The 15,759-nt window shown below is 39.0% G+C and overlaps 1 protein-coding gene across 1 annotated transcript in view; it reads left to right on the top strand.

Moving 5' to 3' along the window:
• Nucleotides 1–13,146, top strand: part of LOC127626902 (angiotensin-converting enzyme-like) — a 37,118-nt gene extending 23,972 nt beyond the window's left edge. Inside the window, exons 13-25 of the mRNA XM_052103018.1 lie at nt 9–145; nt 221–379; nt 4,356–4,443; nt 4,858–5,001; nt 5,669–5,860; nt 6,526–6,623; nt 7,306–7,478; nt 8,005–8,228; nt 8,724–8,868; nt 9,430–9,528; nt 10,037–10,159; nt 10,285–10,472; nt 12,926–13,146. Of these exons, the coding sequence (XP_051958978.1) occupies nt 9–145; nt 221–379; nt 4,356–4,443; nt 4,858–5,001; nt 5,669–5,860; nt 6,526–6,623; nt 7,306–7,478; nt 8,005–8,228; nt 8,724–8,868; nt 9,430–9,528; nt 10,037–10,159; nt 10,285–10,472; nt 12,926–13,134 (1,979 nt within the window). The 3' untranslated portion in view covers nt 13,135–13,146. The remainder of the gene's footprint in view (nt 1–8; nt 146–220; nt 380–4,355; nt 4,444–4,857; nt 5,002–5,668; nt 5,861–6,525; nt 6,624–7,305; nt 7,479–8,004; nt 8,229–8,723; nt 8,869–9,429; nt 9,529–10,036; nt 10,160–10,284; nt 10,473–12,925) is intronic.
• The last annotated feature ends 2,613 nt before the right edge of the window (nt 13,147–15,759 follow it).

Below are 15,759 nucleotides of genomic sequence, written 5' to 3'. Positions count from 1 at the left end.
ATCTTCAGGTAAGATAACAGATGAGATTCAGGCAAAAAAGTTCTTGGACGAATACAACAGCACAGCTGAGGTGGTCTGGAATGCGTACACTGAAGCCTCCTGGACCTACAACACTGACATCACAGAGGCCAACAAGGAGATCATGGTGAGGTCCAAGACTGCTCTTTATTTTACAACACTGCTTATGCTCAGTGTCTCATACTGCAATTTATGGCTTTAGCTGGAAAAAAACTTGGAGATGGCCAATCACACAAAGATCTATGGGCTCGAGGCACGTAAATTTGACACCAGCGACTTCCAGGATGAATCAGTGAAGAGAATCCTGGATAAACTGGGTGATCTTGAGAGAGCTTCACTTCCTGAAGAACAACTCATAGAGGTACAAAAGAAAGAAAGAATCAAATAAACAAGGAGAGTATGAAAAGGTTTAATTGAGAGGTTTTTAATTGATAGAACTACTTTGATAATCTCTTCTGTTTATGATGAGAAACTGAAACTTCCTCGAATGTTCCAAATTCAAAGCAACATAAAATCTATTGACAGCTGTACTATAACCAGATGTTAATCTGCCTAGAATAGTAGTCCCACCACTAAAAGGACAATTCAGACAACTTTATAGTTGCAATTAGCACATTTTTATTTGGAAACTCAGAGAAACTCAAAGAAACGTCCCTTTTTCAGGACACTTTATTTTAAAGATAATTTTGTAAAAATCCAAATAACTTTACAGATCTTGATTGTAAAGTGTTTAAACAAAGTTGTCCATGCTTGTTCAATGCACCATAAACAATTAATGAACATGCACCTGTGGAACGGTCGTTAAGATACTAACAGCTTACAGACAATATGCAATTAATGTCACAGTTATAAAAACTTAGGACACTAAAGAGACCTTTCTACGGACTCTGAAAAACACCAAAAGATAGATGCCCAGGGTTCCTGCTCATTTGCGTGAACGTGCCTTAGGCATGCTTCATGGAGGCCTGAGGACTGCAGATGTGACCAGGGCAATAAATATCAATGTCTATACTGTGAGATGCCTAAGACAGCGCAATAGGGAGACATGAAGGACAGCTGATCATCCTTGCAGTGGCAGACCACGTGTAACAACACCTGCACAGGATCGGTACATCCGAATATCACACCAGCGGGACAGGTACAGGATGGCAACAACAACTGCCGAGTTACACCAGGAATGCACAATCCCTCCATCAGTGCTCAGACTGTCCACAGGCTGAGAGAGAATGGACTGAGGGCTTGTAGGCCAGTTGTAAGGCACCAGACATTACTGGCATCAACGTCGCTTATGGGAACAAACCCACCTTTGCTGGACCAGACAGGACTGGCAAAAAGTGCTCTTCACTGAAGAGTACCAGTTTTGTCTCAACAGGGGTGATGGCTGGACTCACATTTATCCTTGAATGAATGAACGTTACACCGAGGCCTGTACTCTGGAGCAAGATCGATTTGGAAGCGAAGGGTCCGTCATGGTCTGGGGTGGTGTGCAACTACATCATCGGAGCTTGTTGTAATTGAAGGCAATCTCAATGATGTGAGTTACAGGGAAGACATCCTCCTCCCTCATGTGGTACATATCCTGCAGGCTCATCCTGACATGACCCTCCAGCATGACAATGCCACCAGCAATACTGGTCATTCTGTGCATGATTTCCTGCAAGACAGGAATGTCAGTGTTCTGCCATGGCCAGCGAAGAGCCCGAATCTCAAAAGTGCCTTGGTGGAAGAGTGGGGTAACATCTCACAGCAGTCCATGAGGAGGAGATGCACTGCAGTACTTAATGCAGCTAGTGGCCACACCAGATACTGACTGTTACTTCCCCTTTGTATAGGGACATGTTATTCCATTTCTGTTTGTCACATGTCTGTGAAATTTGTTCAGCGCTATAATAAAAATAGAAAAAATAAATGAAAAAGCTGCACTTTTCATTTTCTAAATTACTATTTTAATAGGTTGTAACAGGGCGGAGGGCGGGGCCAGGTCGTGATGCTGCACACCCGGCCCCTAATCAGGCTAATCAAGCCTCAGAGAGGGATAAAGGCTGACTGGAAGCTGCAGTACGAGAGAGAGAGATAGAGATTTAAGTGCAACTGTCTGACACCTGTGTGTGTGTTTGTCTTTTTGTTTAGTTTTTCATATATATTAATATCGTCAAGCTGGTTATCGCCTCCTCCTTTCCCTTTAATCCCTTTACACTGGTGCCGAAATCCGGGAAGGAGGAGGTATGCACCGTAGTAGAGTTCTCACCGATACCATCCACCCCAAAGGAGCAGCTGTGGTATCCAACGGAGGAGCCCGGCCGCCTGGAAGTGGAGGAACAGCCGCCGACCGCAAGGGGAGGAGGGGCTCCCAACAAACCGCATAGAGCAGTTACCACTGAGACCCCTACCGTCCACCAAAAATGCGTCGTGGTGTTCCGTCCGCCAGGGGCCGGAGGACTGCCTCCGATCCACCTGGGGAGGTGCTGCTGTCATCCGCTAGAGGGTGGAGAATTGGCCGAGGACCAAGCTACAGTGTATCAGAGAACCAGTGAGTGAGTGTTTTTCATCCCACTGTACCCTCCCAGATTCAAGGCGGGGATGACCTGCCGGGGATGACCTGCCGGCAGATGGAAGGCCCCCCAGGGTAAGGGAGGGGGTTGGTGGGTGTACGTCATGCCTGGGGCTCCCTGGCCTGAGAGAACGAGGGAGGAATGTGACAGGGCGGAGGGCGGGGCCGGGTTGTGATGCTACACACCCGGCCCATAATCAGGCTAATCGAGCCTCAGAGAGGGATAAAGGCCGACTGGAGAGAGAGAGAGAGAGAGAGAGAGAGAGAGAGAGAGAGAGAGAGAGATTTGTATTTGTCTTTTTGTTTCAGTTTTATATTAAACTATTATTTATATTGTCCCTTTACATAGGTGTAAATTGCACCTACCACACAGCAAAGCTATTTTCACTCCAAAAGTCAGAAAGGCAGAAATTGAAGACAAATTGTACCCAGTGTGTTGCTGCAGTGGCTGTGCTTTTTTGTGTGCGGCTGAAGCGGGTTCGATTCCGCCTTCTATCCCACTTTTTCCCATCCTGTTTCCTGTCTCCACTATTAATATCTCCTTTAATACTACTTATAATAATAATAATAATAATAATAATAATAATAATAAATAAAAACGAATATAAAGATTGATTCCTTGCATTGATTTGGTCATTTGGGGAGCTGAGAGAAAGGTTTGATCCTGGTAATATGAACCATGGTTTTACAATTGAAGTATTGTACTGACCATGTTTTTTGGCAGAAGCCATAGTTTCAATGCAATTAATCATGGTGTTATTACAATAATAAGGTGTTAATATAGTAACCATGTTTAATTTTATGGTTACCATGATTTTACTACAAAATACCATGGTGATACTATGGTTACTGTAGCAAAACCAGGGTTACATTTTTAAGGGAAGGTAAAGGTTAGGTTTTGGGGTTGGTGTAGGGACTGTGGTAGTCTAAATAAAGACAATAAACACACTGCAGTGATGTCACTATACTGTATGTTAGGCTGTCTCTCATTTCGAAAGCTGCGTGCTTGGTAGGATGCGTCCTTTGAAGGCTGCAGTATACCGAGCTTCCTTCTTTTAACAAATCTCATTTAAATGAGACGGCCTTCGTAGGACAAACGAAAACGGAATATAACTTGGTTACTATGACAGCACGCCACTCTTTAACAAGTGCAAGTGCTTTGAGTGAGATGTTAACAAAGTCCCTTTAGAAGGGAATGTATGACGTACATCTTAGGAGAGTTATAATGATGTAAAGGGAAAAGAAAATAGATTTTACAGGTTTACTTTTTAGTCTATAATACTTTATTTTAATTATATATTAATATAATAATACATATTTTATACTCTGAAGTACATATATATTATATGTACTTCAACTTCAAATTAACATTACTTGCTTTTAAACCTCATAATTACAGGGAAATTGGCATTAATTTGTTTTGACTTTTCCATTGAAGCAAAGAAATGTGGGTTGTGATTGTCCACGAAGGATACACCTCACACATCCTCCGAATTCCCATGAAAGAAGGTCGCATACGAAAGCTGCATTCGAAGTGTCCTACTCGCTTATGAAATGAGACAGCCTTGATGACGTATGCGGCCGAGAAATGCAACCTCTGGAGGAAGCACAGTCTCAGGAATGCCTGTCCCTACAGACTTCCATTGCAAACCATTACATACTTAGGGACGAGTCTAAATAATTTTCCACAGATACTGTCAATAGAGCTTAACTTGTTTTGAACCTGGAACATTTCTTTAAATAAGTGCCTATTGAATGACTGAAATATGACTTATCCCATTTGTAGTACAACAATTTGCTAGCTTCCATGGAGACCCTATACAGTGTAGCGACCGTCTGCAAGGATGAATCAAATTGTCTGCCTTTGGATCCAGGCAAGTTCAGTTGACCTACTTTTACAATACATGTATTTGCATATATAGGAAAAGGAATTTAGGCCATGTAGTATGTTATTATATCATGTTACATAAAGTAATGTGAGGAAGAGTATGAAGAGCAAAAAAATAAAAGATTGTGTAAAGAGTGTAAATTCCGAGCCACTAGAGGCACCATATGAAATAGCAAAAATAATGACTGTTTTTAATTTTAAATGTTTTAAAATTAATTATGTGCTCTGAACAAAACTCACTGTTACTTTTTTCTATCTTTTGTAAGTTAATCTATCTGCAAACTGTTCATAAGCACAGAGTGAACAAAGAAAGGGCTTTAGAGTCTGATATGAAGTAATGCATTTTATTGCTGCCAAAAAAATTACTGTGTTCTTTATGTATTTCTTTTTTGTTTTCCAGATCTGAATAAGATCATGGCGGAGTCGAGGGATTATGACGAGCTGCTGTTTGCCTGGCAGGGTTGGCGTAATGCCTCGGGCAGAGAGCTCCGCAGCAGCTACAACAGATATGTGGAGCTTGCCAACTTAGCTGCACAGAGCAATGGTGAAAGCCTCCAAATAAAATCACTTTTTGTATGCAATACAGCCAGTCCAATGTTCATTGTTAAATGTAAAAGTTTAGCCCAAAATAAAAAAATCTGTCACCCTCATGTCGATCCAAACCCATTTAAATTGAAACCCATGGAACACAAAAGGAAATGTTAGGCAGAATGTGAATGCTGCTTTTTTCCCTTTTTCTGATGACCAGGGGCTATCAAGCTCAAATCTCATTTGTGCAATTTGAATATGTGCACATTCAAAATTGATGCATCATGATTGATACATGAGAACCAGTTACATTTGGCATCATTGATGTTAAACCTGGTTTGACACATCTTGATGCACCATATTTAAATATATGCTAAATTAAATGCAATTTCAGATATTTGGGTGATGAGAGAATTATCAGTGTATAATGACTAAAAGTTTGTGTGTATGGAAAAGAGCAGCTGGGATTTTCTGCTAATTTTCTCCTTTTAAGTTCCAAGGAAGAAAGAATATACAGTTTTGGAATAACATGAGGGTAAGAAAATCATGACAGAATTTTCTTTTTTTATGTGAACTATTCGGGAGCACATTTTGAAAGTGTAAACACTTTTGGTAAGTGGCACTGAAACACAGTGAGAAACCAGTGAATGAAGCTTTAATATTGACTGTTTGTCCATTATCAGGTCATGCAGATAATGGGGCATTCTGGCGTTCTCTATATGAGACCCCCACCTTTGAACAAGATCTGGAAGCCTTGTGGAAAGATCTAGAGCCACTCTACCTCAATGTTCATACCTATGTGCGCAGGGGCCTGTACAAGAAATATGGACCCGAACGCATCAATCTTAAAGGACCAATTCCAGCTCATCTACTTGGTAAGAGGTTAAATATATAAACATGATTTGTGCTTATTATTGCAAGTCGCTTTGGCGACTTATAAAAATGTTGGCAGTCAAGAAATATTGACTGCCAAAAGCATGAAATGAGGCCAGTGAGTCCAGTAAGGCCACTGGTTTTCAACCATTGGGTTGCGACCAAAAATGGGTCTCAGGTCTGTTGTGATTGATAGGCTTGCATACAGTGCGGAAAAAAACAAATGTTAACTGTAAATTAAAATTCAAACTACTTGTGTTTTGGTGCATATGTATCTGTCACTTGTTCGAAGCTAGCCAAATTATGTAGATGCCAACATGGACAAGTTGCATGACATGCCCTCATCTACGAAACCAAAGTAAAAGAAAGTTTAAAAACTGAAATCGTGTCGTTCCAACTCTTTAAACTGATGAGCTGTGTTTGAAACTGATAAATGATCGCATGTGTCTATATGTGTACTATGTGTCATATGCACACTATTGAACTATATTACTTGTTGGAAGAATGGTTTATTCTATTATTTATGCGATGATTCCACAAGATTGGAAATTAAATGGCTTGGAAATTCAAGCGGAAGGGTTTCCTGCAGTGCCATTGAACAGAGATTTTAAAACCATCTCTCACATCCTGCCACTCAGTCGACTGATGTTTCTTTTTTTTTGTCTAGGCAACATGTGGGCTCAAACATGGTCTAGTATCATGGATCTTGTTATTCCTTACCCTGATGCCACACAAGTGGATGCCACACCAGCCATGGTTGCACAAGTAAGATCAAAGCTAGGGTGGTCAATTTAATGCGTTAATTCAATTAATTACATAAAAAAATAACTTGATAAAAAATAATGCAATTATTAATGCCCCCTGACCATAAGTAAATTCTGCTATCAGGAAGTTCCCTACCAATGAAGCAATTCAAGTTTGAAGTACCACCTTTATATTTTTGCATGTCCCGGTGAGAAGGGGGCAGTCAGCTCAACTCCAGATGTACAAGCAACACGATTGTACAGGTGTACATGCAATAGCTTGACAAGCCAGGATAATTAAGTTTCTTTTTCTTTTTTTTTTTTTGCATAATCTGAGGTAAAGGAGCGCATTTTATGATTCCAGTGTTGTCAAATTTGAATTCAAGTAAATAGGAGCTGCTCAGCCTGCATGAGAGCATTCCACAAATGGATGCCTGTGGACTGACTTGCTAGAAAGACTTTTGTTAAATTTGGATTTTTGAGGTGGAGAAACTATCTCTCTTTATTTAATTGGATGTGCCGGAACACCGCTCCAGACCGTTCCGCCCCAATTTAACCCCTGATCTCACGTGACATATATATATATATATATATATATATATATACTCTATTAACACAGTATTATGGCCCCTGTTTTGTAGAAGTACCAATTTGTATCTAATTAAATTTGATATCAATAATCATAATGTCTTTGGTTTTTTTAGGGTTGGAAGCCCAGGCGAATGTTCGAGGAATCAGACCAATTCTTCACTTCTTTGGGTCTTAAACCCATGCCTGAAGAGTTTTGGAACAAATCCATGCTGGAAAAACCAACCGATGGCCGTGAGGTGGTGTGCCATGCATCCGCTTGGGACTTCTACAACCGCAAAGACTTCAGGTACATTTCCCCTAACACAGATTTGAGCTTTTGGGTCACATGTCCAGAGCCACTGCTGCTTCTCTCACCAATATAATTGGTGGGGCTCGAAATCTTTTTTTACCAAACAGCATTAAACACCAAAGGAAGCACTACAAAAAGTAATATAAAAGAAAAAAACCACTATATAAATAATCTATATGACTAATGCAATATTTTCTAAATCTCTTGAAGCTGCATGGTAGTTTTTTTTAATATACAGACCACAAATGTAATTTATCATTCACTGAGTACCATTTTATAGCCCTCAAATCAATCAAAGCACCATCAGATGCACCGTGACTGACTGGTTTGACGTCATGGCTTCAGAAGACTTGCACTAATATGTCTGCCCGGCCAAACAATCCACAATTTCACTTAAGTTTCTTGTCATTATGATAAAGTGAGGATTTTAGCACTGAAACAACATCTGTTTGTAGTCTTTTCCTTCCCATGTGTTATCTTGTGAACCTCATTGGGGGCCTTTTCATCCTGTAACCATCTCTAGGATCAAGCAGTGCACTGTGGTGACCATGGATGACCTCATCACTGTGCACCATGAGATGGGCCATGTTCAGTATTTCCTGCAGTATAAGGATCAACCCATTTCCTTCCGCGATGGTGCCAACCCTGGATTCCATGAGGCCATTGGTGATGTTTTGGCCCTGTCAGTGTCTACACCTAAACATCTTCAGAGCATTGGCCTGCTCGACAAGGTGGAGGACAACAAAGGTAACAGTATATGAACTTAGATGTGTCAACAATTATACAAATAAATCATGCAGGCCTTTATATGTAATAATATCATTGATATGGGTAATAACGTTGTTATTACACATATGCTTATCTTTATTAGGCTAATGCCATTTTAAAGTCAGCATAAAATCTAAATTGACCCTATTTACTTTCTTAATACACATTTCTGGAGTACGATTAATCTGTACATGTAACTCCAATATATATAAAGAAATAAAAAATGTATAAAGTTTTATATAAAAACAATCTTCCTCGTCAACCACCTGGCTCCATTCTTCCAATCAATTCCCAATGGATAAAAGTTCTGCCCTAAAGTTTTCTCTTTGAGTATTCTCAGAAATGTCCAACATATTGAAAATAAAATGGATTGCGAATGTCGTTTCAGTGGACTTTAAAAAGCCTTTGAACATAAAAAAACACGTGTTAAATGCCAATCACTGTGGTTACTGATTGGTCTTCACTGGTCTGTAGAGAGCACAATCAACTTCCTGATGAGCATTGCCTTGGATAAGATTGCTTTCCTGCCTTTTGGCTATCTGATGGACCAGTGGAGGTGGAAAGTATTTGATGGCCGGATCTCAAGCTCAGATTACAACAAAGAGTGGTGGAACTTGAGGTGACAATTCTTAGTACTATACATCATTGCCTTAGCGGTTTTTGAGATAAACAATTGATAGTTTGGCTTTGATAATATAGGTTAAGTTACTGTTTACATGTTACAGTTACTGCTCTGAAGAACTACTTTCAATGGGAGCGTTGCTCAAATTGACCTGAGAACGCTCATAAAAGTGCTGTTTGTGGGTTTAAAACACTAAGTTTCTGAAAGATTATTGGAGATTTGTGCTTCTTTTAATTTCCATCATGATAGGTGGACCAGGACAAACTCATGATTTGACATGGAGTATTTCACGGATCACCATCATTGTTATTTTGTCTACTCTAATAAGACCCATTTTCAACCCAACGACCTAAGAAAAGACTAGCAACCCAAGATTTGTGATGATTTTGTGCCCAGGCAGGGACCACTTACATTTTCACAAAATGTCAAATCTAGCTCTTAGCATTGCTGTTAACTATAAAATAGCTATTAACATGTATTTAACAACTAAAATGTGTAATATGTAACCTCCTACCAGAGCTGCATTTATTTAAATGAAATCAAATTCTCCTCTTTCAGAATGAAGTACCAGGGATTGTGTCCTCCTGTATCTCGCACTGAAGAAGACTTTGACCCTGGTGCAAAGTTCCACATCCCAGCCAATGTTCCCTATGTCAGGTAGATAACAAAATATCTGCTGTTATGGTTTTAGGAATTTAGTTTGATCAACATTTTGATTTGTAGATCAATTGATGCATGTATACTTTGTTTTGCCCAAAACTGGAGTTAATGTCACATAGGTCTTTCATGGATATGTTTACTCTGTGAGCACCTCTTGTGTAATTCAAGTGCAGAGGGTTATTCACATCGCATGCAATGTAAAATGTAACTGTTAAGGAAGGTGCCGCCTATGAAGACCATTTAAAATCAGTAACTCTTGAGGTTCTGTTAAGTTTAAAATGCTGCTTACAAAGACAACTGCCCATGTATTAGATAATATGTCAGCTCACAAGTTTTTGGGATGCAGCCAAGATTGAATCCTTTGATTTATTTTTATCCCATGCAGTAAAAGCACAAGTGGTTTTTCAAAATGTTTCTGAAAATATCAACACAATCCTTGATGTAAAACATATGCAATAACCAGATGAAACTTTAATAGACCGTTCATTTGCTTTGGCTCCAATAGGTACTTTGTGAGTTTTGTAATCCAGTTCCAGTTCCACAAGGCCCTGTGTGAAGCCGCTGGTCAGCCAGCACCACTCCACAACTGTGACATCTACAAATCCAAAGAAGCAGGGAGGCTCCTGGGGTCAGTAAATCACTAAAAAACTCCATTGTTTACAAGCACAAAGAGGAAAGAATTATTGAGATTTTGTACATTCTCACCATTTTTGCCTTTTTCTGTGAGTAAAAAACTCTGTCGTCCCACTTTAGCGATGTGATGAAGATGGGCTTCAATAAACCCTGGCCCGTGGCGATGACTTTGATTACTGGCCAACCCAAAATGTCTGTCCAGCCACTGATGGAGTACTTCCAACCGCTCATTGAGTGGCTAGAGCAGGAGAACAAAAAGAATGGTGACATCCTGGGATGGCCAGAGTATAACTGGGTGCCATACAAAAGTAAGTGTGGAGTTTTGAAAGCTCTATGTTTGGAAAGTTTCCAAGCACTGAGGGGGGGGAATTCAGTAAGCATGAATTGCTGATGGACTTGTTTATTTGCACATGCTGTATGCATTGTTTTAGCACCCGATTCTTTGATGCAATGATACAATCAGGTAATAGTGCAAACATGCTCAGAAATCTGTGCTGAACACAGTTTCCCAGGTCGGTTCTGAGTGATAGGTTGTGGAGGATGTGGCAGACTACTATCTAGCATACTTTACTGGGACTTTACAGCATCGCTCCACCACTGTGATCCAGGCACCTGAATCCGCACCTGGTCTCATAGAAACATGTTGCTATAGCAACATTTTTGCAAAATTATTTTGATGTGGCTTGTTGTACATATTGAAGCAGTTTCGTAGTGAAATAAACACTAGAGGCGCTACAACAACAATTACATTGATTCTCTTTCATACAAATTATAACCTACTCTTCATCGAATTCTGCACTCAATGCTATTTTATGACATCTAAACACTTTCACTATAGAGCATGACATGTAAGGCCATACATTTTAATGTTTATATTACATAACCAACTACATTTACGAGCTTGTTCAAGTGTGATCAAATTGTGTGGTAGCTTAACTGATAGTGACCAGGTTTACATGCACTTAAGAAAATGTTTTATTCCAGGATTTTTACAGAAGTGACGCACTGAAATGTTATATAAACACTTACCTTATGCAGTTTAAGAAATGAAGAGAAAGCTGTTTAACACACAGATTTCTCCTGGAAAGCGTGGCTTATGTGGTATTGTTACAAGTTTTGAAGAGTGCGCATGCATGTGAACAAACTGGATAACAAATATCATGGGATGGAACCCAACAACAAGTCAACATTTCTGGGAGTACAGTGGGAAAAGCACATACTATACCCATTTATACACACCACTGTAAAATATGAACAGTCCCTCACATTCGCATGCACTTGTGCATTGGTGGAATCCCAGAGTTTTAAATAAGAGGGAAACCCGTGGGGCCTGGGTGGCTCAGCAAGTAATGTCACTGACTACCACACCTGGAGTCACAAGTTTGAATCCAGGGCATGCTGAGTGACTCAGGTCAGGCTTGCCAGGGTGGGTAAAGTCACGTTGGGCTAACCTCCTTGTGGTCGCTATAATGTGGTTCCCGCTCTCGGTGGGGAGCATGGTGAGTTGTGCGTGGATGCCGCAGAGAATAGCGTGATGCCTCCAAATGTGCTAGGTCTCCACGGTAAAGTGCTCAACAAGTCACAATAAGATGCACGGATTGATGGTCTCAGACACGGAGGCAACTGAGATTCGTCCTCTGCCACCCAGATCGAAGTGAGCCACCACGAGGATTTAGAGTGCACTGGGACTTGAGCATTCCAAGTTGAGGAGAAAAAGATTGAAAAATAATTAAATAATATGAGGGAAACTACTGCAGTGCAATTCCGCTGCAGGTCACGATAGAAAGTTAAGAGAAAAACCCCCCACAGCAACAACTCTGGAAATAAAGCGAAGAAATGGGGAAAATAAATAGTGAAGTCTTTCTCGCATGACATGTTTGTTATTTACACAAGCGTTGTGGGGAAATGACGTTGCTGTGCAGAAAGCTGCTTACTGACCGAGCCGTGTGTATATGGGAGTAAAGAGTATACTGCTTATACAGTACACGCAATACACCGCTTTTACGCAACAAGCTGCTTTCTGGTGTCACTGTTAATATTCTCAGTGTGGCACTTGTGATGCAAAGATCCGGGGTATGAGTCCTGAAGAACAAGTGGGTTGAAATGTGAGCTGAATGTGTCAAAGAAGCACCACACAATTACCACAATGAAATTACATCAGCAATTGCGTTGTTCAGCTCACCTTTGCTTTTTATCACACTATCAGTTTGGTTTAGAAAGTCGATGGTGTTGATTTAAAACAATAGATCATTACAAACATCAACTGCTTGGGACAAAATTTAACTCACTTTTAACACCTCTGAACTGACATGTCACCTCGGAACTGCTGTGATAGGCGTAATGAACCACATAAAATTTTGCAAAAATGTCACCAGATTCACATAATTGAGACTTAAATTAGGTCTGTAAAATTAAAAAAGATGCACAAAACTACACTGTCTAGATATTTACTATTCTACATGATTGGATCATAACTTGATGAATTACTGCTGCCATGATCAATAGAAAATGTACACAAACATCTGTTTCTTTTTAATAAGATTCAGTTTACTTCCGGTTTTCCATGCAAAATGTTTTAAAAAAAAATAAATTCACTTAAAATTTAGTCCAATAAACTGAACCAGAATTATATATAAGTAATGTTACTTCTTGACTACTACCTTTATCAGATACCTCCCATTTAAATATTAACGCACTGGATTTTTGGTGTTTTACATTTTGGTGGTACTTTATGATTTTAATAGAATCTTTACAAATTCAGTTATTCCAGTTACTACAGTACCGGAAGATAATCCAAAAGCTGTCAGCTTCCTAGGCTTGAATGTGGATGAGGCAGGAGCTACAGCTGGTCAGTGGATCCTCCTGGTTCTGAGTCTCGTCTTCCTACTTGGCATCATCTTTCTGGCTTACAAATACAGCAAGACTAAACGCTTGCAAGACAAATCCATGTCCCAGATGGAGCTGAAGTAAAAATCTTCAAAAAGGAAAACATTCTTGTCTTACCACAGTCATTAAATCAGTTGAATTTTTTGACAGAAGAAGTTAAAATTCACCTCTTTTTGAATGTAATGTATATTTATTATTTTTGGTCAAATTTGTTTGACTATGCAATGAAAGGTGACTGCTGTAATTTATTTGTAAAAAAAAAAAATAATAATTTTTATGTTTGGCAAGTGTTGAATATTTGAAGGTATTTGTAAAGTCTTAACGTGATGTGCATTTCTGATTACTGACTTAAATGGAAAACTTTTGTCTTTATAGAATATAAAAAAACATTACAGACACTGTCTTTGCTTGTTATCTAAGATTGGAGAACTTTTATAAAAACATACAAACAGCTGTCATTTATTCCTACAAAACATTTTAATAACATTACAATATAAAACAACACCTTAAAGACCATGTTGCTTTTTCTCTCTGTGTGGACATACAGTATATTTTTGTACCCCAATACCCAGGATTGAGGTATAAAAGCACTCTGATGTAGTTTTATTTGCCTATAAGCTAATGAAGTCTAGTGGTTTAACCCTATCTGCTCTATCGTCCAGCTCTATACCCTCTACACATGCATCATTGGAACACTATCGAACTAAGCTGAAAAAATCTGACAATACAGTTTAATGCACTTGTTGTTCATGTGATTGACTTCCACTTGATTACAATACATTTAATTCAATTGGAAGATCCAAAATTCTTATTTCATTTGACTTAAAGCAATTCTGATTCTTCTACCATCTTAACTAAGAGACAAGACAAGAGACAAGTTGTCCAGTGTGCTAAATGTTTGAACTGAAACCAGCAATCCACTTGGTTTAGCAGTACATTGTGCTTTCAAGGAAACAATACAAATCCCCTCCAACACTAAATGATCATTTATATAGAATTTGTTCAAGCATAAAATCTACATTCTTAACTCTGAAAAATGACAAAACGGGACAGTACAGTAATTCTCTAGCTGTTCCTCTTTTTTTCTTATCAGTAAAACCAAAATAAAGAAAGGTAAATTTGAAAATAGCTACAGTATTACTTGAAATCTGCAAATTCTAAATACACAGATACACTAACTGGGTAAATTTAGCAAAAAACAAGAAATGTCTAGGTCATATTTCACCCCAAAATCAAAAGGAACAAAATAAAAATAGTTCGGAAATGGTGTGGAATTAGGTTCTATGTTATTTATGCAAAATGTATTATTATTTTATTACTTATTGAAATATGACCTGGACATCATGAGACTCGCACTACGGTGGGCAGACACTCAACACATTTACACACTTTGGTCTTCCTCCATGGGAGGTGGTGGGTCAATATTCCTGTCAATATTGAGTGTTTCAGTACCTGGAACAAAGGGTATTGCTCATGCACAGTTTTACAAACACAGCCATCCAGCCAAACAATAAATCTGATCTAACAGAACTGGAAAGCCTCGTTATTTCATTAGTGGTCACAACTTAAAGGGACAGTTCCCCCAAAAATGAAAAATCTTACATTTTCATCTTAAAACTCATATATTATTCTTATATATTATTCTAAACCTATGTGACTTTTTTTCTTCTGTGGAACAAAAAGTATATGTTGCCTCAGTCACCATCTCTCATCTTTTTGCCATACAAGAAAAGTGAATGTGACTGAGACTAACATCAGAGATTATTTAGCAGAGACAGGCCACTACTATTAATATGAATGGGAGAAATTGGAATGCCCAACGGCAGCCAACTGTCAGTGGATTTAGAAAGGAAGTCCCGCCTTACAGGTAAAAGAGCCAATCAACTTTTAGATACAGACATCACCTGTCAATCAACTTGAGAACCTGCATGAGCATTAGCTATACATATTTTGTTTTTCAGTGTAATCTGAGGTAAAGAAGCACAATTTGTGATGCTAGTGTTGTCAGATTTTACTGCTGATTTGAAATATGTTCTTTGATCATAATCTTTTATATCCGTTTTGGATATTTTGGTCTTTCCCCATTCATAGGATTGGAGCTGTACTGTCATGGCTGGAAATAACCTCCCGAGAGAGTTCCAAACATGGCCGACAGTGGACTGACTTGCTAGATAGACTTTGCTAATGTTCTTTTAAATTCCACCGAAAAATAAAGCCATTTGGGGTTTTGGACGATTCATTTACCTGTGAATGATCATAGAAGTTTCATTTTTGGGTGCATTTTCCCTTTAGGTGTTTGTCTCTGTATGTTAAGGAACAAGCATTACTCTCTGCTTTGGTAGGACAACTTCTGACTTGTAAGGGACAAAGTTACTAGTATATCACATAAATTATGTGAGAAAAATACCATCATTGTGGAATGAGAAATCATAATGAAATAAAGCATGCATGTGGAACCAAGCAAGACCAAATAACAACACAAATGACATGTTACTAGCAGTTCGTGAAGATTAAGCAATAGGAAAATAAATCGATTCATTATGTTTTCATTAAATGCCACACTTGCTCTTGACAAAAAGTTCTCTTTTTTTTCAAACAGTTCAATGGTTCACAAAACCGAGGACATGATATTGCACACAGACCAAAAAATGTTTTCAAAGAAATCTTTTGTCAAAACATGTTTGTTAGTGACGGCTCCCAAAGCCTCTG

Source organism: Xyrauchen texanus, chromosome 33 (assembly GCF_025860055.1).
Source record: "Xyrauchen texanus isolate HMW12.3.18 chromosome 33, RBS_HiC_50CHRs, whole genome shotgun sequence".
Classification (NCBI taxonomy): domain Eukaryota; kingdom Metazoa; phylum Chordata; class Actinopteri; order Cypriniformes; family Catostomidae; genus Xyrauchen; species Xyrauchen texanus.
The sequence above is the reverse complement of the archived record's forward strand: the minus strand, read 5'-3'. Positions and strand labels throughout refer to the sequence as shown.